Below are 22,794 nucleotides of genomic sequence, written 5' to 3'. Positions count from 1 at the left end.
AAGGGGAATGCGGTGTAGACATCCGCCATTTTCTCCCAACCTCAAACCCGCGAAGATAAATTTTCCATTTTTAATGGCTTCGATATTTCATCTAGCTTCCTTCTCTTTTTTGGCATTTTATTTACTATATTTCCGGGAAGTACCGCGGGAGACTAGTTAAATTTGAATGATTTTGTGTCTCTTTAAGAAATATATTATCAGTTTCAGATTATAAACAAACATCCACTTGGATTTTAATAGTGTTGTTAATTTTCAGGAAAAATAAAATGCGGAAAATTTTCCGTAAATCGGAAAAATAAAAAATTGAAACATAAATTACTATTTAAGTGTTTTTATTGTTTTTAACTTTTTATCGATATAAAATAGTAAACAGTAAACATATAAAACATTAATAGTGTTACATTGTTAATCAGTTTAAAGCTAGTTTAGGGTTTAGTTTTACTTTTAGATTCTAAAAAAATGAGGCAAAAATGCCGCTTTATTTAAATATTCAAACAATATATTAGACTAATCATGAAATGAAAACTCACTTTTTTTTCGGAAAAATACGGAAAATTTTCCGACTTACAACACTAATATTTTCTGAAAGTTCACCAGAGTCGAATTGTTGAAAATAAATTTATTTATTTCAGTTTCTAGTACGATATTATTTATAAGATTCAAATCCATAAATGCAAAAAGCGTATTTTAAAATTATTTATGGAGAAAGTTTCGAAAATTATATTTAACAAGACCCTTGCAAAGTTCACCCTGTCCCTAGGCGGGTCTTCACGGTCCAATATAGCCGGATTCCCCTTATACCTTAAATCAAGGTGACACTGTAAAACAATTGAAGTCAAATAGGGATTTGTCGAGCTTTAAACAAACTGATTTAAATTATTGACAAGGAGGCAATTACAACGTTGACTGACACTCCCAATAAATGGCAGGCTTAAGGGTAAAGTCCACGTTTCCCGATAGCGACTGGAATGAAAACTGTTTTTAATTTTTTCGGAAAAATACGGAAAATTTACCGGAAAAAAGACTTTGGTCATTTTCCAACTTACAACACTAGATTTTATCAATAATACAACTCAATACTTTTATACGAAGTAATTAAAAAACCTAAGCATGTATTTATTACTTAGGGATAATTATTCTTAGCATCGCTGCCAATAATTTCACACTCTAACAAGAAGTTCCTTCCATCAAAATAAATCAAATCAGCCCGATATTTCATTGGTTCTCTAAACTGACATCTTCGTTCCGGGGGAAAATTCGACCATAACGTCCACGAATAATCTCAAGATACACATTCTCCTTAAGTAGAATTCTTGGTACATATTTTTCTACCCCTCTCAACTCTGACGATACAAAAAAAATCAATGAAATAAATACAGAGACGTTAGAGCTGTAAACAAAAAGAGAAAACCATTCAGTTTCTCTTTCCATTACGTAAATAAAACGATTCCAATTTCTGGCCATTTCATATCCGCCAAAAGAGAGAAAAAAATTATCGAGAAGACGTTTAAATTTCTTTAATCACGCGATGACACAAAGTTTTGCTCCCCTCCAACAAGACCGACAAGAAAATTCCCTTCTTCACGGACCGTTTTATACTTGTCAAACAGTTTGAGTTTTGTCTAGCGAAGAAGAGTTGGCGGCGACCCATTTTATGGTTTGCGAGGGACGGAGAACCGTGCAAAGAACAAGTACAATATTCTTTTTTATAGTAGCGTCAGCGTATGTTGGAAAACTAGTTGTCGCTAAAAGCGTAGGGTGTCCCTGCTGTATGACTCAATTGACGTCGGAATCTCCACCCTCCGATAACGTCGCGTGTGACCACTGTCGTTGATATCGGAAGATATATATAAGGCAAAGTAGAAATCGTCTTCGCCTAGTCTTCGTTCTTGGCGAGGGGGGGCTTATAACAACTCGCTGGGGTGTGGGACCCCCGTGTCTAGGAGCGTGTTTGCCCCTTTATGTCTCTCTCCCGGGAATACCCCGAGATCACGCACTCCCCCTGCTGCATCCCATTTCAAACTACTTATTACCCCTTGCCAAAATAAGACCCGTACTGACGAAGCTTCTTCTGCCCTGGCTACAAACCCCACCACTATTGGCGCCCTTTTTGCTAGATATGTTTCTTATCCCTAGCCTATAAACGAAAAAAATATATTTCATCCTTTGATATTGGGTGAAAAGACCTATTTTTAGTAACTCGTACGTTGTTGTCTCCGAAATCTCCCTTTAACGCAGTTAGGACACAGATTCGCGATACCATATTCCCCTTTCTAATAGACTTTTAAAGAAGTAGAATCCTGAATTCTGGCCGGTTTATTCGATGTCCGAATAGCTTGTCAAAATGAGGACTACGTGTAATGCAGTTAGGAAATCATGATGGAAAATAATTTATTTTTGGCGTCAGTTTATCTACCTAGCTTGAGTTAGAAAAGCGTAAAACTACGCGATTGTAGTGCCACTTTATACTAGTAGCATTTCTACGCACTAACGCATTATTGCAGGTTATTGTGGTTCTTATATCGATCAATAGATGTCACTCTACGTGGCGGAATTTCAATGGAAGTGGAAATTACATATATAAGGAAATTATGTTTCTAAATATCACAACACCTTATTCCAAAAACAGTTTTATTTAATTAAAATTACAGATTACATTTACATAATTATTTTATATTTATATATATTCTAATAATAGCTAATAGCATGAAATTCGTCAATCAATTTTTGGTACGGTATGTAACACATGCATGATTTATTAGTTTTTTATTACTTTTTATATTGAGCTAAATAATTTATCGCGTTTCTTTTCTTTTATTAGTTCAATGTAATTAACAATATACATTTATTGAATTTCGGGTCAAAGAATTTAAGCTATCTCATTTGGTCTCTTAAATTATTATTATAATACATAATTTTATATTTACATATTTTGTCACAAACCTCTTTACTTTAGTAAGGCATAGTTCGTGCGATTGTTTTGAGTACATTTTTTTTTTTCAAAGCGAAAAATATCGTGGTTGAGTTTTTACTATGGTTCAATATAGGGACCAAGGCTTAGATCTAAGCCTTGGTGTTTTTTTTTAGTCTAGCTTTTTTCCTATTTGTTTTCTCAATGCTGCTGTACCTAATATTCTTTGCGGGCTTAGGCAGATTTACATTCATATTCATAAGTGTAGGAGTATTTTTTTATCTAGCGTTGGTCGATAGTTGTTGAAAATATGAAGGCACTATTTTAGAGATAGCATTTCGTAAAATATTCCCATCCAAATTAATCTGGAGAATCGCCTACCTTATCTTTATATCGATTTGATTAATATACGGGACAATAAACTTAAACGGAATTAACTTTTTATTTGGTGGTTGAGTCATAGAAGTATATTGCGAAATGTAAAATTCAATAAAATGTAGTAAATATTGGATGGTAGCGTTAGTAGACGAAGATTAGGCCAGACGCCTGTAGAAGTGTTCCACCAGCAGCACACCCGTGTTCAGGGAGAAGGCAGCTTCCAGTGAAAATACGTCCTAGCCATTCGGTTGCGTATAGTACAATACGAAGCACACTTTACCCCCTACTATATCTCTGACTCAACTATGAGATAACACTTATTCTTAAACTCTATTAAATTTCTTAGATTTTTCCAAAGAAACCCAAAATTAATTTCGATAAATCGCTCAATTTTACGGCGACCAATTTAGAATAAAATACGAACTAAATTTAAAATCATGAATAAATACTCTTTTAGCAGCAACTAAATTCGGTTTCCGGGATGAAAAGAAAAAAACAGCAAAGCATTCTGCTAAATTCCCATTTTATACATTCTGAATAAACACACTTTAAAACTGAACCTCTCTTTTCGGGGCTGAGACGACTGTGCCAAGGAAAGGCCTCGCTAGAATATATATTCCTAAAGCAAATAGTAGTTTAACATTTTATCTGTATCATGCTCTTTTACGATGCAATGTCTTTCGCGGAGTCTTTTTCAACCTTTCTAATATTTTTTTTACATCTTATATATAGAGTTCAGTATTGGTTCATAGATTACCAGTTTTTTTGGGGGGTAACTGTTATTTTTCCTTCTCTTTTGGTTCTTGTCCTCGGCGTAGCACGTGTGGTTCCGCCTCCGCGTTACGTCCCAACTTGGAAAATAAACGAGTTTTGGGAGGAACCGTTTCGCGAATGTAGAAAAGAGTTTCGTTTATCCGGCGCGAGATGGCGCTGGCGTCTTCAACTGATGAGATCTTTCCGCGAGCAAGGGGCGATCGCAGCTCCCCTCACTGCAAACCACAGAGCAAACACTAGAATCAGTCCGCTTGTCGAGCTCAACATTGTCCACAGGCTACTGGGCACTTTAACGATTTACGGGAACAGAGAAAGAGAAAAGTATATAAGAATTGGTTAGTAAAAACGACGCTGGAAGTCGCTATACGCCTCTCCGTGATGTTTGTTCACCAACAAAAGATACGATACTTGGGAGTTCCATTTGCCCTCTACTAAGCCTTCGTACACTGTTTAACTTTCTTTTCTTATGTTAATTGGTATTAAATGATGGTAACCTGGTTAAGTTCGGTTTCCAATATTATCGTGTACTTCAATTTGTCAAAGCGGACGAAATGATAGACTTAATTTTAAATAATATCAGAAGTATATATAAATCTTAAGATATAAGTATCTATCAAGCTAGACCCAGATAACCTTTGATTTACTATTCGATTTCAATATTTTTACACAAATTTAATTAAGGCTGGGCGAATAGCCGAATTAACCGAGTAATTCGGTCGAATATCGAGACGAATAACCGTCTCGATATTCGACCGAATTACTCCGTTAATTCGGCTATTCGCCCAGCCTTAATTAAATGGGTTTCAAACCTCTTTTGGTGTTTAATCGAATATCGAATAACTTTTCTATTATTCGATCTTTATTATTCGGTAAATATTCCTCGAATATTCTGAAAATAAAGACTCTTATTTCCGCCTCACCAATCGGAGGGTGATGCCTAGCTGTTTTCGGGTTTCTTGACGTTTCTATAATCTCCAGGGAAATTCTATATAAAAGAAGGTACGCCATTCAGTTGGCTCTCAGCCGACACTTTTTTATGTGTACAGATAGTTTTCGTTTTTTAATTACGTCATATGTCACCTATGACGTCATTACATAACATAAAATATTTACTATTAAACCTGTTATTCAACTAATATTTGGGCCTATATTCGACGAATATTTGGTAAGGTAGTGTTCGCATTTACTACTGCGAAGATAAAAAATTGATCTAGAAAACATTTGGAACGCCGTTTTACTCGTATGAATCAAGCTGTTTCGAAGACATTCAATAATTGCGCATGCCACTTGAAATGAAGATTTGTTAATGTTGAATGTTAAGACCCAAAACTAAATCGTTTTAAGTGTAGGTTCGTTAAATTTAATGATATAAACGTATAATTTAGACAACTTGCAAATCCTTCCAAAATATGAGGATTAAAAACTATAATTTTTATTAAAAAACCAATCTTTATTACACCTCATAAGTCATAACGTCAAAATACTATTTATAAACAGCATTTGAACCATAGTATCGAACAATCCCAGACGGGAAACGGGTTCGATGGTTCGATTGGGTTTGATCGAGTCATTCGATTCGATCTGGGATTCTAAGCTATTTCCAATTCGATATTCGAGTCGACGCGCGCCAAGTTCAATCCTAGAGCATTCAATTAATATTCGATTATTTCAAATTGTTTAATATCCGAATTTCTCAAATAAGGATGATTCGCGAGGCCCTACAAATGAAACAGGATCGAAACACTTTGCAAAGGTATCGAATGTCTTTTTATGACGCGGAAACATCGCATCGTGGTTCTATTTTTACGTAAAATGTAAAAATTGCAAATATACAATAAGCCATATTCTAAAGATCTAATAGTTTAATTGAGTTAGGATATATTTAATTTCCACCTCAGGGTTGGCAAGAACCAGCCAGACTGGTTTAAACCACTCTGGTTTAATGTGGTTTTAACCAACGATAAAATCCTTGGTTAAACATACTTTTTTTATTAAAAAAATATTAAGAAATGAATTAGAAATATTGAAAATTTTAAATACTATTTATTTCGAATAAAAAATGCATCATATAATATTCAGCATTTTTTTTTATTCCAAAACGAAACTAAAACTTAACCTTCACTTTTTGTCGTCTGCTACGTCGTCTCACGAAGTAATGAGGGCTAGATATAAGCAATTTGAGCATTTTTATTAGTGGTTTTAAACGGTTGAAACCAACGGTTACATCCGGTTTTAACCATACTGGAATTTTTTGATTTTTTAAAAAGCCGGTTTTTTTCCAAGTTCCCTGATGATTATGATATCGATACAATGGAAAAGCAATTAAAAGTTAGAAAAATCAATGCTTTGTTGTGAATTTGCAATCGAGACTGTGCAGTCCTTGTCACTAAATTGTGGTGCGCTGTGTGGTACCAGTGGCATCGGTAAAGTGTTTTGGGGTGTTCGGAACATAAAATATCCTAAGAACCTCTCCTGTAGATTTAACAGAAAATCAAACATTCGCCGTGTTTCCCAATATTTGGAAATAACCTAAGGATATTATTAAAAATTTTGAATGCAGGTATACCATGGTGAAATGACTTATGTCTTAGGCTCACCAAACTTAAAACCATGGTGACGCCTCTGCGTGACCCAATAGCTACGTAAGCAGCCAACGTCCTGTAAAAATTACAGAGTAAACCAAACAAATACGTAATCGACGTTTAAGTTCGTTACCAATAACGTATTATTTTGATACAAACACAAAATATTTAAATAATTATCACCTTAGGCCGAAGTCATCGAGCGAATTTTAAAGCCATTAGTTCAGGTGGCCGGGTTACAATGCGTAGGAGGGTGGTGGCAAGCCCTTCATGCCACGTGAGCCAACAGCTCCCTACACTAACTATTACCGTTAACCCTAAGTATTTATGGAAAGGGTAAACCGAAGAGCTCCGTTGGAAAACCCTTTAAACCAGTGCGGAGAGAACTTGCAAACTCAACGCAGAAGGAGTTGTTCAAATATTTTTTACCTTTTGCCACAAGCTGGGATCGAACCCGGTTACTCTTGCTGCGAGGTAAAAGTGCTAACCACTCCGCTACCTAACCAGGCGAAACCGTTTTTGACTTATTAATAGCGAAATATCTTTAACTATTACAATACGGACTCTAAATATAAAAGTAATACGTATAAGACGGCTAAGGTATTTTTAAAAATAGAAGGTTTAACTATGGAGTTAAAAATTTTCAACAAAAAATATAGTTTTAATTCATGTTTAAAAACAGTAGCTTTCGAGCTCGTGGCTCTTGGTCAACTGTACTCTGTCTAGAGTGAGATCATCCGTTAGCGCGTGAAATAGATTTGATGTCCCTTTCGAAAACGGTCAAGCCGATAATGTAATAATGTACGCGTGGATATCTTCCCCAATGGCCAATCTCATCCCGCAAGAACATGGTTCCTTTCAAGCTCTTATATTCGGTGAGATTGTAAAAGCTAGTTCAAATCTTGATATTGGTCCGGGGGGGGGGGGGTCGGGGGGGTCGGGATCGGTTTCCGTGAGAAGCTCGCGCGTGGGGTTTGGCTTTTAAAAGAGGGATGATATCGACGCTAGAGATAGATACTTTTTATTGTATCAAACTTGGAGATTAGGCGCCGATAGCGCCCTCTCGCTTTTCCTTTCCGAGTAACAGGCTGCCTAAACCGATTTGCTTCCCCTCTTGTTTCCCCGGGTTATAAGCCCCTCGTTCAAATTCCAACCCCTCACTTAACAAACTCGCCCCGTTCGCACCAACGAAGCCTTTTCTCTACAAGCAATCAATTGGAATTAGAGACATCTAACGTTGAAAATTGTAAGTTTTTCAGGTTTTAAGCGTGCGTGATTTTTATTGGTCACACCATAGGTCTATTATAATGTTTGGTATTTGTATGAATTTACACCAAATATTTTACCGATAACAAATCGCTCATCAGCAGGCCCGTACATGGGGGGGGCGCCAGGGGATGCTCAGCGCCCCCAAATGAGTACTTGAGCATCCCCAATTTACTAATTTCAAAGAAGGGGAGATAAAAATGACTCAAGGCATTGGCACCCCCAAAAAGAATTTGAGCGCCCCCGAGTTTTGGCGGCTGTGTACGGGCCTGCTCATCAGACAAGAAATTATCATTCTAGAGTGGGGTTGTTAAAGTCTTAGTGAGATGCGGTGAGCAAAATGGTGTTAAGTGTTAATGTTGCGACTGGCTATATACTTATGTGAAATATTATTGATTTATGCTAGCGTTGCTTTGTAAAACTGAATTTAAATTTTTTATCCAACATTTAGTAGTTTTTTTAGATAAAATTATATATTATCGAATTTGTTCGGAGAAATTTTTTGATTAACCTTTCAGTTATTTATATAAAAATATACCGCTTAGCGAATTCACTCAAACCTGTTAATTTTGACAATTTTTATGAGAATGGCTTAAGATTAATGTTAAATAAGTAATAATTTAAAATCTATTGAGATAACATATCAAATTTAAACCTTTAATTTAACTTAATAAATATTTAAAATAGTCGTTTTAATTCAAAGTTTTAAACACTTAACTATATTTTTAAATCTATAGTCGAAGCTTACGGTGTCGTTTTTGCAATAGTGAACCCTAGTCTTACCTCACTCAATGCAACGTGACCCCGAGTGGGTCCTTACCCCATCTAGTGGCAGAAAACGTTGCTAAACATTCATAAGGCTAGGCTAAAGCCCTCTATTGAAGGTTGGAGCTCAGGGTTTTTTATTTGAGTATAATATTTCCAAATTTGTATTAGACGATATGGCGAAAAAATTTAAACTAAGATAAATTATAAATCTCTTTTGTCTAGCCCTGCTTAATAAAGATTCTAGAGACTAGACATCGTCTGCTAGATAGACTGCTTCTCTTCTTACCTTGTACGAACGTTAAAAATGCTTTCGCCAGAAAACGCTCCAGAATGTAAAAGCTAAAAGGTTATGCGCATTCATTGTGAGGATTTGTATCACATTTCAATTCAGTTTAAGATTAAATTGGTCATTTCATAATGAACAAGTTGGTTTTTCTTTTAAAATCTAAGATTTGAAAGTGGGTTTTTTCCGAGGTGGCCTTTAAAGTGGTTGGGTTTTTCGAGTCAGATTTTTGGTTTTCGAGGTCCAATCCGAACAGTCCGTTTTTAGCGAATTACTTTGTCATTGTTTCGGAAGAGAGAGGGCGCTGTTTGAGTGACGGTTTTCGGGCTCTCTTGTTTTTGGCCGGAAACCCCGTTTGATTTCCTCCCCCCTCATTTTGTAGGATAAGTTGATATTACTCCTATTCGTCCTCGCTTTGGGGGAACTGCCATTGATAGGCGATGGTCCGACTATAACGAAAACAGCGACTGTCCACCGTTTTCAATCTATTTCAATGGAAGTCACCCACTAATCCCGGCTATTTCTGGCTCGCCTTCTCGAATATCAACTCGATGCAAAGTTAAAGTGATAAACGGATAGAAGCCTGCCAGGTTTCCACCCATTCAAGTCGGGGACAATTTCGAGGAAATGGTCTTTCGGGCAAAGCACGTAAAAGAGTAAAAAAGGGACCCAAAAAAAAGCACTTTTCAAGATTACCATGCAGTACAATGAAACATGCTAAGCCTCGGACGAATTTTTTTTATACTATTTATTTATAAAAAAAAATGTTTTCTTTTTTGTCCATGGTTCCAGTAAGATATAAACGAGCTGGTACCCCTATTGTTTCGCTTGTTTAAAGGGGGGTATTCAAAGGATGGGGAGGTCAGTCGGTATAAATATAAATGTTCGATGTATTTGCTTTTTTCGACATTAAAGAGACGCCAGACCTTGAAGAGAGGAGATGTCAAGATGTTGTTTTTTTTTGGGGTGGGTCTTAGTTTAAATAATGGATCTTTCTCGTTCGAGGTTCCGGTTGGAGTTTTTTTGGGTTCTTGTTGAATGCTTAATTTCGTCGAGTGACAAATGAAAATGGGCCTCGTTTTTTCCGGAGACAGTAAAACCCTTTTTGGTTTTGCACGACTAGCTCAGCTTTATTTCTTTGCACTATATTTCGACTAGACCTACTTTGTTATATATGTACAGGGTGCTACTTCTTCCATAACGCCCGCGCATTGGTGGCGCCAGGATGTTTTGGTCAGTTTGGCCAAGTACGTGGAGCTACTATTTTTTATTTTTTTTTGGACCCTTTTGAAGGTTCTGGGAGCCATCAGTAGAATTTTGTGGAAACGTTTTCGCTTATTTTAAATTTGTGGGCCCATATTTTTATATATTTTGAACTACGTTAGAAAAATATCGTGCTTATTTTAAATTTGTCGGCCCACTGTCGTAGATTCTCTGAGACCCTATTTTTATTTATTTTGAACTACTTATTTTGGGACCGTTTTACATTTCCTAAAGCTAGAAAAATATCGTGCTTATTTGAAATTTGTGGGCCCACTGTCGTAGGATATTTGGGCCCATATTTCTATTTATTTTGTGACCTTTTTTAATTTCCTAAAGCTAAAAATTTCAGTAGAGTTTTAAGGAATTTAAAATTTAATTTATCTCCCAAACCTTTTGGCTTATTTTCAATATTTGCGCACCACCCATGTCGTGGGATCTTGCAGTCATGTTTTTTATTTGGGTTCTTTTTGAAGGATTTTGGGACAAATATGGTATTTCATTCTCAAAATGTCAATAATATCAAAAGATTATAAGATATCTCTTACGAGATAAGTAGGAATTTAAAATGAAACTAGTAATTTCGTTTAAAGGTGTAACAAGTAAACATTACACTGCGTAGGGATATTTCGCTATGGATAAACCGTATTTTTTAAATGAAATTGTATTAGAAAATCAATATACTAACAAACTAAGCTAATACCCAAAGAAACCCCACAGGCCTAAGTCATCTAATGACTTGTGAAGCCTAGTAATTCCATTAATTCAGGTGACCGAGTTAAATTGCAGTAGCATGATGGTTTCATGCCAAACGACCAAACAGCTCCCTCCACTTACAATTACCGTTAACCTCAGCAGGTTTTTATGAAAAGGGAAACCGAAGACCCAGAGGGGAAAATCCTCTAGCCATGCAGCGGGGAGATTACTTACAAACTCAACGTGGAAGGAGGTTTCCCCACGTGCCAGGAGCTGGGATCGAGCCCGGCTCCTCTTGCTGTGACACGAGAGTGCTAACCACTTCGCCACCTTCCCAAACCTGTTTTTGATAAATCCACTCGAGTAATCACTTATGTTAAATATTTGTGAGGTTTATAATTTAAAACAAATTTTGAATTTGGATTAAAATTTCAACCCGTACAAGTTAAGATTTAACCATCCTGTTTAAAAAGTCGCGTTACACCGTGGATGCATTTTTATGATGAAATAATTAAACGCAACAGATATGCAAATCGGGAGGGTCCGATTAATCAATCGAAATATCACCAACAAGAAAACGTACTTAATTAATGAAGACCTCTTAAACCCAAATTAGTGAACCCAGTGTGGCCCTCAGCAGCCCAACGTCCCTTCGGACCCTGAGACCGAAGGCGAAAGGGCGCGCGAGGAGGACAGTTGGGGGCGGACGCGAAGAAAGTAAAGTCATTTTTCTAGAAAGACCTTCTCCTAATTAAGCTGAAGAGGTATGAACTCTCTCTCTCTCTCACGGCCTCTTCAGAATGCTTAATAACTCGGCAATGGCAGAATTACCCCGGGAGACTTCCAACTCGGAGTTGATTTATCACTCTCGTACTCCGCCTATTTTTAATTCTTCGAGCACTTCTTTACAATAATATTCCCGATAAAATTTATTTCACTGTTTCTCGAGTGGCGGCCCAAAGTTTCCCCTGTTTTTGTTTATAAGAGGCTCCCCTTCAAAAATTCTATTTACTTAAATTGGCGAGCTCTCGTCTTGGGCCAACGAGCACTCGCGGGCGAAGGTTGATGGGCGCCTTCCACTCGTCTTAGAGCGGAAGGAGTGGTTGGAATTAGAATGAGATGGTAAGTTCAAATAGTTGGGAGGATAAGAGAGTAGCCGCCTCTATAATTAGCTATTAATGAAGAAGGTGATCGATAATCAGAAGAGTGGAGCAGTTACTTTTACTCTTAAATTCTCGGCAAACTGAGACGGGGTTTGTTTGATGAAAAAAAGTACGTTTTTACGTTGATATTTCACAATTTTATATTGTTTTGGAAATTCTACTAATTATTTAGTTGAGAAAATTACTTTAAGTTTTCATTATTTTTACAGAACTGTATTTAAATTTATATGAGCCGTTAGATGAAGCGAGTGGAGTTCTGCATTTTTTACGAATTGAACATTGGCTGTAATAAATTCGATTTGGAGCGACGTTATCTGAGCCACTCTTGAGATGAGCCTGAGCAGCTTGTGAGCTGAGATTGGATTTTGGAAAATGCCCAACACTCGGTGGCTGTAGATCTATAAGCGACTAGCCAATTTTTTCGATTCCAGAATTTGTAAATAAAAAAAAGTCGTTTTAAAATTATGTATGGCGCGATAAAAAAAAATTCTTGGGGATTAATTTATGGGCTGACCTGGTTTATAAATAAAATGAACTTATATTTATTGCTTCTATAGAAATTTTTTTACCTTTTTTGCATAGGATCAGGGTTAACTGAATTAAATTCATATATGCATTTCGATGAAGTAATAGGAATCAAAACAAATTGTTTTCTGTTGGAACTTAAGTAAGAATAAATTAAATTTCATTACGATTATTTTTAATTATAATAATAATCATAATTAGCTAGGCTAATACCCAAGAGACCACCTTATCTAATTACTTTTAAAGCCATTAATTCAGTTGGCAGGGTTACAATTCGTAGGAGGGTGGTTACAAGCCCTTCATGCCACGCGAGCCAACAGCTCCATACACTAATTATTACCGTTAACATCGACAAGTTTTTTTTGAGTGGAAATAATCCATTAATTAAATAAAGAAAAACGTCCCTAATTCCCTACAACTTTAAAAATTTAAATAGAAAATCGATTGATTTAAATTCGTTTGAAAAATGTAATTATTTATCAGTAAGATATTTATTTTATTATTTCGACTGTTCAGTAATTAACCATTTTACAATTAAACTAAGAGTTCCGATCTAAGAGTAATTTATCGTTACGTCATCTGCTAACACTAATTTCAATTTTATAATGAGGGCGTTAATTAAATATTTTTCTAAAATCCCCTGGTGGGTAACTCATCTTTGAACACCATCACCAACGAATTCTGTGGCGTTGGGGACAATTAAGAATTTAAACTTTTTCTAGTTAGTGCCAAATTAAAAAATGTATTTCCTCTTGCAAATGCATTCATAATTGAGTTGTACATATTGTAAATAACTTAATTATTAGTCGTATCCATCCTTTTGTTTAATTTTTCTAAATTTCTACAGATTTTTTTTGCCAAACTTATTCTATCGAAATTATTGTATATAATATGTTTTTGACGATGGCAAATATATTTTAAACCCTGTAACTTGTGAACCCATATTTACCGTTTCCTCCCTATTATAAAAGAGATTTGTTCTTTAACAAAGAGTAAATAAATATTAATTCATTTATTCGTAAATCTCCCTCGGAATTAATTATCAATTCTATTGACGATTAGAGATGGGAATTTATTTTATTTTTCATTTTTTTGTAAATATTGTAAAGACGTTTTTTTAACAGTTAAAGCAGATAAACTGCTCATCGCCCCTTGAGAAGGTAAATTGTGTTCAGTAAAATAGTAAATAAACATTCATTATACCCTTTTGTTTTTGACGTTTATTATTTAATAAGTTAACACCGTTAAAAATGTATTATTATTATTATTATTATTATTTAATTTTTTTGTTGCAGATTATCGCATCAAAAAAAATAAAATAATAATAATAATAAATTTTAAAATTTTAAATGTTAGATGTGTAAGGTAGAAAAATTAATATAAATATGGATACCTTTGTGGACCAAAAAGTGACAAAAAATATTGTGTTAAAAATTGGAGTAGCAGTGGACTGTGATTTGAAATACTGAATGACGTCATTTTGTTGTTCACATAAATATATTTTAATACTTTTAAAATGAAGTTGACCGATTAATCAACAATAAACATAATATATGTCACTTTAAGGTCGCCCCTATAACGAGCTATAAACTGTTTTGGTTATAATTCTTGTTTCCTTAGTTTTAACGTACTTAGGCCTATTTGCGGCCTATAGTACTATAACGATTTCCAGTACCCTTTTCTAATTACTACTGAACGAGTAAATTCGATATTTAATCCATTTAGGTCTAGTCTAAACTGAAAACGAACTTTTAACTTTAGTGCCGTCCTGATACTCTGAGGAAAATATCAGTATTGCCTTTACAAATTACATCCTTAACTCGTCTGGACTCGATATCCGGTAATTTGGAGAATGGGGGGGGGGGAGGACCACGAAGCCATTTACTGAAATTATCTCTCTTCGTTTAGTTCCGAAATGAATTTCCGTTTCAAGTTAAGAAAAGGAGAGGGAGGTTTATCCTAAAATTACGCCACCCAAGCGGCCCCCCTTTCGGGATGAAAGCGCTTTTTAGACACCGAATCCGGTAAACAATGGTTAGCTGAAATTTCGAATCGCAGTTCGTCCTTTCGGCGTTGTAGCTGGAGCGAGCCTTTGATTCCGAAAGGGGACGGCGCTGGGGCTCTAGGGCCACCTTAAGACTAGGGCTTTCGCCTTTTGCCGATTAATTCTTTTTGTCGTTTGCTGCCGTTTGGCGTCTGTCGGTGGCGCGCGGTGGTGCCGCTCTTATACCCCGATGACTCTCTAACCTTTAACAGTAGAGGCTGCACCTCCGACGGAATACGCTCTCATAGACTTGCCCTTTTTATCCTGGCCTTTCGGGTGACTGGTGTCGGATGAAAGTTATGTTGTCGTGTCGTTGTTGTATTCGGATAATATTTTGTCGAGGCCAGTATTGTCAATTAACCTGGTTAGATGTAGTACCCTGGATTTGAATTCAGAGAGCTTTCAAAAGGTTATGCTAAATATTAAAAGGAGTTGTAGGGGGTGAGTTGAGAAGTTAAAAAGTCAGGGGCAATAACTTAAAATAATCAGGGAAAACAAGGAGTTTTATTCTGAGAATATTGTGGCAACCCTGCTAGAGTGCGATAGGGTTATTCAATAGGCACTTAAATAAAACATCTTCCCAGAAATTGCCAAGAAGTAATATTTCCGACAGCCACTACTAATAAGTTATTATTTATATAGTGCTTGTTGAAATATTAGAAAGCTGGAAACTTTCTCGAACGTAACATCGGTTTTTGCTAAGCCTTCACATGCCAAAAAGGTTACCTGGTTAAATGGAAACACTTGTTGCATACCGTACTGCCAAAGTAATATGTTTACTTCTAAAGGAATAAGTTTTCATCTTTTTCCAAAAGATAATTTTATACGAAATGAATTAACCATAGAAATCTCATAGGTAACTAGAAACCTGCCGTGTAACTGGCAAATGGACCAAACGCCGTGGCAGACGATAGCCAGATCTCAGCCAATCAGAGTTCAAAGAGTGGTTCTGCCAAGAATTTAATGTCACCAGAGAGAATGACCTCACCTAGCTCCCGCTATAGTTAAGCGGAACCAAGGAGGATTATTATCCTCCTTGGCGGAACCACTCTACAGCCTCTCATTGGCTGAAGGTTCAAAACGAACTGGCGACCAGCTCGGCCGTAGGCGGCAGCATTCTAGTTAACTATGAGATTTCTATGGAATTAACTCTGCCTCCATGGGAAGCTTTAAAATTGCCCGGTATTATAAAAATATTACATATAATTTTAATTATTTATACCATAAGAGGATGATAATAATAATAATATTATCTTCTTGTACTTAGTTTTAGTAACATTATATATTTTACTTTAAAATATCTTATCGAAAATTAACATTAGTATGTTCCTTATACACGTGAGCCGACGCGTTTCTTATCTGACGCAAAATAATCATGAGGGCAAAAACGCGTCTCCAATTGGCTTAAATATGACTTTTTGGCTAGCCATTCTAACCGTTTAACCGACCGACCGGAAATAGCTCCTTCCCAGATGAATTTGGAGAGGGGAGTAAAAACCGAGTATCTTTTATTGAAACGTCCATTTTGAAAAAATATTGGACAACGCTTAAAATTAAAAAAAAATGTTAATAAGGAGGTGCATAATTACAATTTCCATTATTTTAACAAGCACTATGTAAACAGCTAGGCGCAAGAAACACAGCACCCCACTCAAGGAGAACGCAGCCCGTCAAGAGTCGTCTTGTGTACAATTTTCATTGGTTAGACGCTTTAGCGCCTGTGGCCGTCGGAAGGGGAAAATTTGGAAATTGTTTCCCCCCCCCCCTTCCGTAAAACGTTCAGCGTAAAGGTTCGTCCAATGAAATTAGTACACAACACTGCGTTTGCATGTTTAAGGCTAGCTGCGTTCTCTTTGTGTTTGTTACTCGTAGCTGCCGTAAAGGTGAGAAATTTCCATTATTTTACCAAGCACTTTATAAACTGTGACTTGCAGGTCCTGACTCTCGGAAATAATACTTCTTGGCGATTTCCTGGGAGGATGATTTATTGAAAGGTCTATTCCCTGACGTTTCCCCTGACTTTTTAGGTCTATTTTTAAATTACCTGGCTTTTTCCTGACGTGTGGCAACCCTGTCTTGTTTGCAATAAACGTGAAAGGCTCCTAGGCGCCACACCAATTAAGCCCGTGGCGAGCTTGTTTTTATTTCGGTATCGGAGGATGGTAGCCTATCTCGTGTAGGCGCTGTACTAGGATATTTATTTCGCCGGTTAAATGGGCAACACTTTTGAGCGTCACCTTCCAGCTCCTTAACCTCTTGTCGACCTCCCCTCCGCACCATTCCGGGGGGTTGGAACGAAAGGAGGACCCCCTGCGCTTGGGAAAGCAAAGAGAAGAAGATAGTGTTCGATTATCTCATCCCTTCCACTCCCGCTCACTCTTTTCTCCTTTACTTATTGAGTTGGCACTCTCTCTGGGAGGTTTCTATCTCTAAGCGGAAACTGTCACCATTTAGAAAACGGAATCGGGAGGAAGTGGGCGTGGGAGGGGGGGCGCGTTCGCTCGAGCAACTTCGGACGCGCGCGGTTTAAAATTCTTTTTGTCGTCGTCTCCTTGAAATTAAGCGCGCCGTGCTGACTAGCCTCTTCCGTTCATTTCAACGTGTTTCTTTGTAATAAAAAAAACGTCTTCGTAATTACGACGTGCGCCGCTTGACCTAATTATACGCGATCTTTCCAAAACTACTCTTCAACCTTTTCGGTTGCCTAATTTAGAGTTGATATTATAATGAGAGGTTCACGATTCGATGGTTTAGCCTAGAGGAATTTCAGCAGGGTACGAGACAATGGGTTCAGCTTTACTTACGAGGAGACTACCCGAGGTGATAATCACCGATTTGTTGAAACTAGGTGGGTATGTAGACCTTATGGTAACAAGAAATTTCACCAAGGGAAAAGTTGCAATGGGCATTAGTTTTGCCATGGCAACCGAAAATGTTTTTGACAACACAGTCTGTATATTGTCCCATTGAAAATAACAATTGATCAATTTTTACATATTTTGAACAAATTGACTAAAATTATTCAAAATATCATAAAATTCATTTCATTTGTCAATTTTGATCAATTTTTTTTTGGTTTTGAAATTTGAAATGTTTTTCAAAATTTTCACAGGGGGGACCCTTAGAATTGCTCAGATTCCCATGTTATTTTCAATGATAAAATATACATACTGTGTTGTCAAAAACATTTTCGGTTGCCATGGCAAAACTAATGCCCATTGCAATTTTTCCCTTGGTGAAATTTCATTTTACGATAAGGTCTACATGCCCACCTAGTTTCAACAAAATCGGTGATTATCACCTCGGGTAGTCTCCTCGTTAGTTCGGAAAAGCAACGTAACGTAAACCGATATATCAAATATTTTAAATAATTCCATTCACCGTCTTAAAATACAAATTTTACAAATATTGAAATAATTTTAAAAATATGGAAATCTAATGTGAAATCTGCCCAAAACTTTAGAAATGCGATTATGGTAAATAATCCCATACACTGTCTTAAATAGCAAATTTACAAAAATTACAATGATTTTAAAAATATGGAAATTTGATGTGAAATTTGTTCATAAGTTTATAAATCAGAGTGAGAACCTGTTTAGATCGCTAGAGGGAAAAATATGCTAAAAATTCTAGAAATCAGAGTGAAAAATCTGGTCAAAACTATAGAAATCAGAGAAAAAATCCTTTAAAAACTCTAGAAATTGGAGTGAAAAATCTTAAGCTATAAATGTGAAAACTTTGAACCATGAATACCTATTATTATTATTCATGGCTTAAAATCCGATCTGAAATCTGCTCAAAACTAGTGAGAGTAAAACTAGAGTAAAAATCCCAAACTCCGCTCTGAAATATGCTCAAAACTAGTGAGAGTAAAAATCCCAAAATCCGCTCTGAAATCTGCTCAAACCTAGTGAGATTAAAACTAGAGTAAAAATCCCAAAATCCGATCTGAAATCTGCTCAAAACTAATGAGAGTAAAAATCCCAAAATCCGATCTGAAATCTGCTCAAAACTAGTGAGAGTAAAAATCCCAAAATCCGCTCTGAAATCTGCTCAAAACTAGTGAGATTAAAACTAGAGTAAAAATCCCAAAATCTGCTCTGAAATCTGCTCAAAACTAGTGAGAGTAAAACTAGAGTAAAAATCCCAAAATCCGCTCTGAAATCTGCTCAAAACTAGTGAGATTAAAACTAGAGTAAAAATCCCAAAATCCGCTCTGAAATCTGCTCAAAACTAGTGAGAGTAAAACTAGAGTAAAAATCCCAAAATCCGCTCTGAAATCTGCTCAAAACTAGTGAGATTAAAACTAGAGTAAAAATCCCAAAATCCGATCTGAAATCTGCTCAAAACTAGTGAGTAAATCTAGAGTAAAAATCCCAAAATCCGCTCTGAAATCTGCTCAAAACTAGTGAGATTAAAACTAGAGTAAAAATCCCAAAATCCTCTCTGAAATCTGTTCAAAACTAGTGAGAGTAAAACTAGAGTAAAAATCCCAAAATCCGATCTGAAATCTGCTCAAAACTAGTGAGAGTAAAAATCCCAAATTCCGCTCTGAAATCTGCTCAAAACTAGTGAGAGTAAAACTAGAGTAAAAATCTCAAAATCCGATCTGAAATCTGCTCAAAACTAGTGAGAGTAAAACTAGAGTAAAAATCCCGAAATCAGCTCTGAAATCTGTTCAAAACTAGTGAGAGTAAAACTAGAGTAAAAATCCCAAAATCCAATCTGAAATCTGCTCAAAACTAGTGAGAGTAAAAATCCCGAAATCAGCTCTGAAATCTGTTCAAAACTAGTGAGAGTAAAACTAGAGTAAAAATCCCAAAATCCAATCTGAAATCTGCTCAAAACTAGTGAGAGTAAAAATCCCAAAATCCACTCTGAAATCTGCTCAAAACTAGTGAGAGTAAAACTAGAGTAAAAATCCCAAAAACCGATCTGAAATCTGCTCAAAACTAGTGAAAGTAAAAAATCCCAAAATCCGATCTGAAATCTGCTCAAAACTAGTCAGAGTAAAACTAGAGTAAAAATCCCGAAATCCGCTCTGAAATCTGCTCAAAACTAGTGAGAGTAAAACTAGAGTAAAAATCCCAAAATCCGATCTGAAATCTGCTCAAAACTAGTGAGAGTAAAAATCCCAAAATCCGATCTGAAATCTGCTCAAAACTAGTGAGAGTAAAAATCCCGAAATCCGCTCTGAAATCTGCTCAAAACTAGTGAGAGTAAAACTAGAGTAAAAATCCCGAAATCCGCTCTGAAATCTGCTCAAAACTAGTGAGAGTAAAACTAGAGTAAAAATCCCAAAATCCGATCTGAAATCTGCTCAAAACTAGTGAGAGTAAAAATCCCAAAATCCAATCTGAAATCTGCTCAAAACTAGTGAGAGTAAAAATACCAAAATCCAATCTGAAATCTGCTCAAAACTAGTGAGAGTAAAAATCCCAAAATCCAATCTGAAATCTGCTCAAAACTAGTGAGAGTAAAAATCCCAAAATCCAATCTGAAATCTGCTCAAAACTAGTGAGAGTAAAAATCCCAAAATCCAATCTGAAATCTGCTCAAAACTAGTGAGAGTAAAAATCCCAAAATCCAATCTGAAATCTGCTCAAAACTAGTGAGAGTAAAAATCCCAAAATCCAATCTGAAATCTGCTCAAAACTAGTGAGAGTAAAAATCCCAAAATCCAATCTGAAATCTGCTCAAAACTAGTGAGAGTAAAAATCCCAAAATCCAATCTGAAATCTGCTCAAAACTAGTGAGAGTAAAAATCCCAAAATCCAATCTGAAATCTGCTCAAAACTAGTGAGAGTAAAAATCCCAAAATCCAATCTGAAATCTGCTCAAAACTAGTGAGAGTAAAAATCCCAAAATCCAATCTGAAATCTGCTCAAAACTAGTGAGAGTAAAAATCCCAAAATCCAATCTGAAATCTGCTCAATACTAGTGAGAGTAAAAATCCCGAAATCCGCTCTGAAATCTGCTCAAAACTAGTGAGAGTAAAACTAGAGTAAAAATCCCGAAATCCGCTCTGAAATCTGCTCAAAACTAGTGAGAGTAAAACTAGAGTAAAAATCCCAAAATCAGGAACTCATCTCATAAAACCTTTTACACACCGAAACATTTCAACGAGCCAATTGGCCAAAATTTAAATAATGGTCAAATTTCATTAATGTTTACGTGTTGAAGCTTCTACGGTCCTTTCAGTGAGGTTACTTTTCCTTTAGCAACACACGGTTTTATTTAGATAGCCCTTAAAGATGTTGATCAAGAGAAAATTGCACTCATAAGTAATAATAATTATAATAATAAACGGCTAGGCTAATACCCAAATCACCACCTTAGGCCTGTGTCAACAAGCGACTTTTGAAGCCTTTAATTCAGGTGGCCGGGTTACAATGCGTTGGAGGGTTAATTCGAACACATTTTAGAACTAGTTTTGGGGTTGAAAAATCCAATCTTCAGCTGCGCAAACCGGGCCTCTATACTTTTTTTTCTGAGTATAAATTATAGCAGGAATCCATAACGCTACTTGGAATGAATAACGGCTTCGATTCCCCGCCGTTGTGGCGGAACATAGTAGGCGGAGCTTATAAGCCTTTGTTTGTCACTGAATTTGACGTCATTTAAGGCGGTATAAGCGTTCTAGCCCCTCCCACAATGTTCCGCCATAAAATACCACAGGGGATATGGGGAGATACTCATTCCAAGTAGCGTTATGGATTCCTGATTATAGTAGTAAGACGTTAACTTTAATAGAAATTTTGTTAAAATACTACCAACAATTTTAATCTGTTACTACATCATATACAGGGTCTTTTTTTTTGCTCGGAAAAGTGTTTTTTTTCAAAAACTATTTATAGTACCGATTTCAAATTTGGAAGGTCAATTCTCTATACCGGGGGACATCAGTTTGAGAAATTTGAGCGTTTTCGGTAATGTTTTTCACCAATTCTGAAAAATTATTTTTCGACCACTAGGTGCGAGATAAAACATTTCTATTATAAAGTTGTAGGCCGTCATCGAAAACCCTTAAAAATTGTTCACTCGACGAAAAACAACTTATTTATCAGTGAAAATTCGAGCTTGAAAAATTTACAAGTTGGTGAAGCCAAATTACGATTGTTTGAAACGATAATTGAAAAGGGAACAAGTCTAATACAAACGTAGTAGAGTTTTCACACTTGAAAAAATGTACACGTTTGGTTTTTAAATGCAGATATTTTATTCACATACATTTTTACAAAACATTTTCAATAATATCACCATTGGCTGCAACACAGGTTTGTGCGCGGACAATTAAGTTCTCAAACGCTTTCTCTACCATTTCTGGTGTGACGTCTCGGCAAGCACTGATTATTCGTCTAATGAGTTCCTCCCTAGTTTCAATGGGCGTGGCGTATACCTTTGCTTTAACGAATCCCCAGAGAAAATAATCCAGCGGTGTTAGGTCAGGTGACCTTGCTGGCCAATGCACTGAACCATTTCTCCCTATCCACCTTTCAGGAAACTCGTTGTTGAGGTGCTCAGTTACTTGCCGGGAAAAATGCGGAGGGGCGCCATCTTGCTGAAACCACAACTGACGTCTTTCAGCCAATGGAAGGTCGTCGATTGCGTCACTCAGTTCGTTCTGTAGAAAATGTAAATACCTTTGGCCGTTGAGGTTCGTCGGCAGGAAAAAGGGACCAATCAAACGGTTTCCAACAAGTCCAACCCAAACATTGACCCGTTCAAATTGAACCTGGTGATGATATTCAAAACCCCAATGTGGGTTGATGTCAGACCAAAGATGGCTGTTTTGATGATTAAAGGGCCCATCTCTAGAAAATGACGCTTCGTCGGAGAACAAAACATGGCGCAAAAATTGTCTATCTTCTTGGACAGCATTTAGTAACCAGTTGCTAAATTCATAACGTCTTTGATGGTCTCCGTCAATTAGTCCTTGGTGGAGCGTAGCTCTGTATGGGTGATAGCGATTCTTACGAAGAATTTTCCACACACGATTTGCAGAACAACCCAAATCAGCAGCGGCGTTAGCGCAACTGTGACGAGGATATGCCACAAAGTACGCGAGTACATTGTTCCCGAAGTCTAAATCCGGTTGACCCAATCCGCGAAACCTTGGTTGCAAGTTACCAAATTGATTGAAA

General features: G+C 36.5%; 1 protein-coding gene across 1 annotated transcript in view; it reads right to left on the bottom strand.

The window, feature by feature from the left end:
• Positions 1 to 3,814: 3,814 nt before the first annotated feature.
• LOC149952498 (uncharacterized) overlaps positions 3,815 to 22,794 on the bottom strand; it is a 134,066-nt gene continuing 115,086 nt past the window's right edge. Inside the window, exon 8 of the mRNA XM_090169721.1 lies at positions 3,815 to 4,350. Within this exon, the coding sequence (XP_090025847.1) occupies positions 4,229 to 4,350 (122 nt within the window). The 3' untranslated portion in view covers positions 3,815 to 4,228. The remainder of the gene's footprint in view (positions 4,351 to 22,794) is intronic.

The sequence above is a fragment of the Leiobunum rupestre genome, chromosome 3 (genome assembly GCF_980474605.1).
Source record: "Leiobunum rupestre chromosome 3, qqLeiRupe1.1.hap1, whole genome shotgun sequence".
Lineage (NCBI taxonomy): Eukaryota > Metazoa > Arthropoda > Arachnida > Opiliones > Sclerosomatidae > Leiobunum > Leiobunum rupestre.
This window is presented reverse-complemented; position numbering and strand designations above follow the sequence as displayed.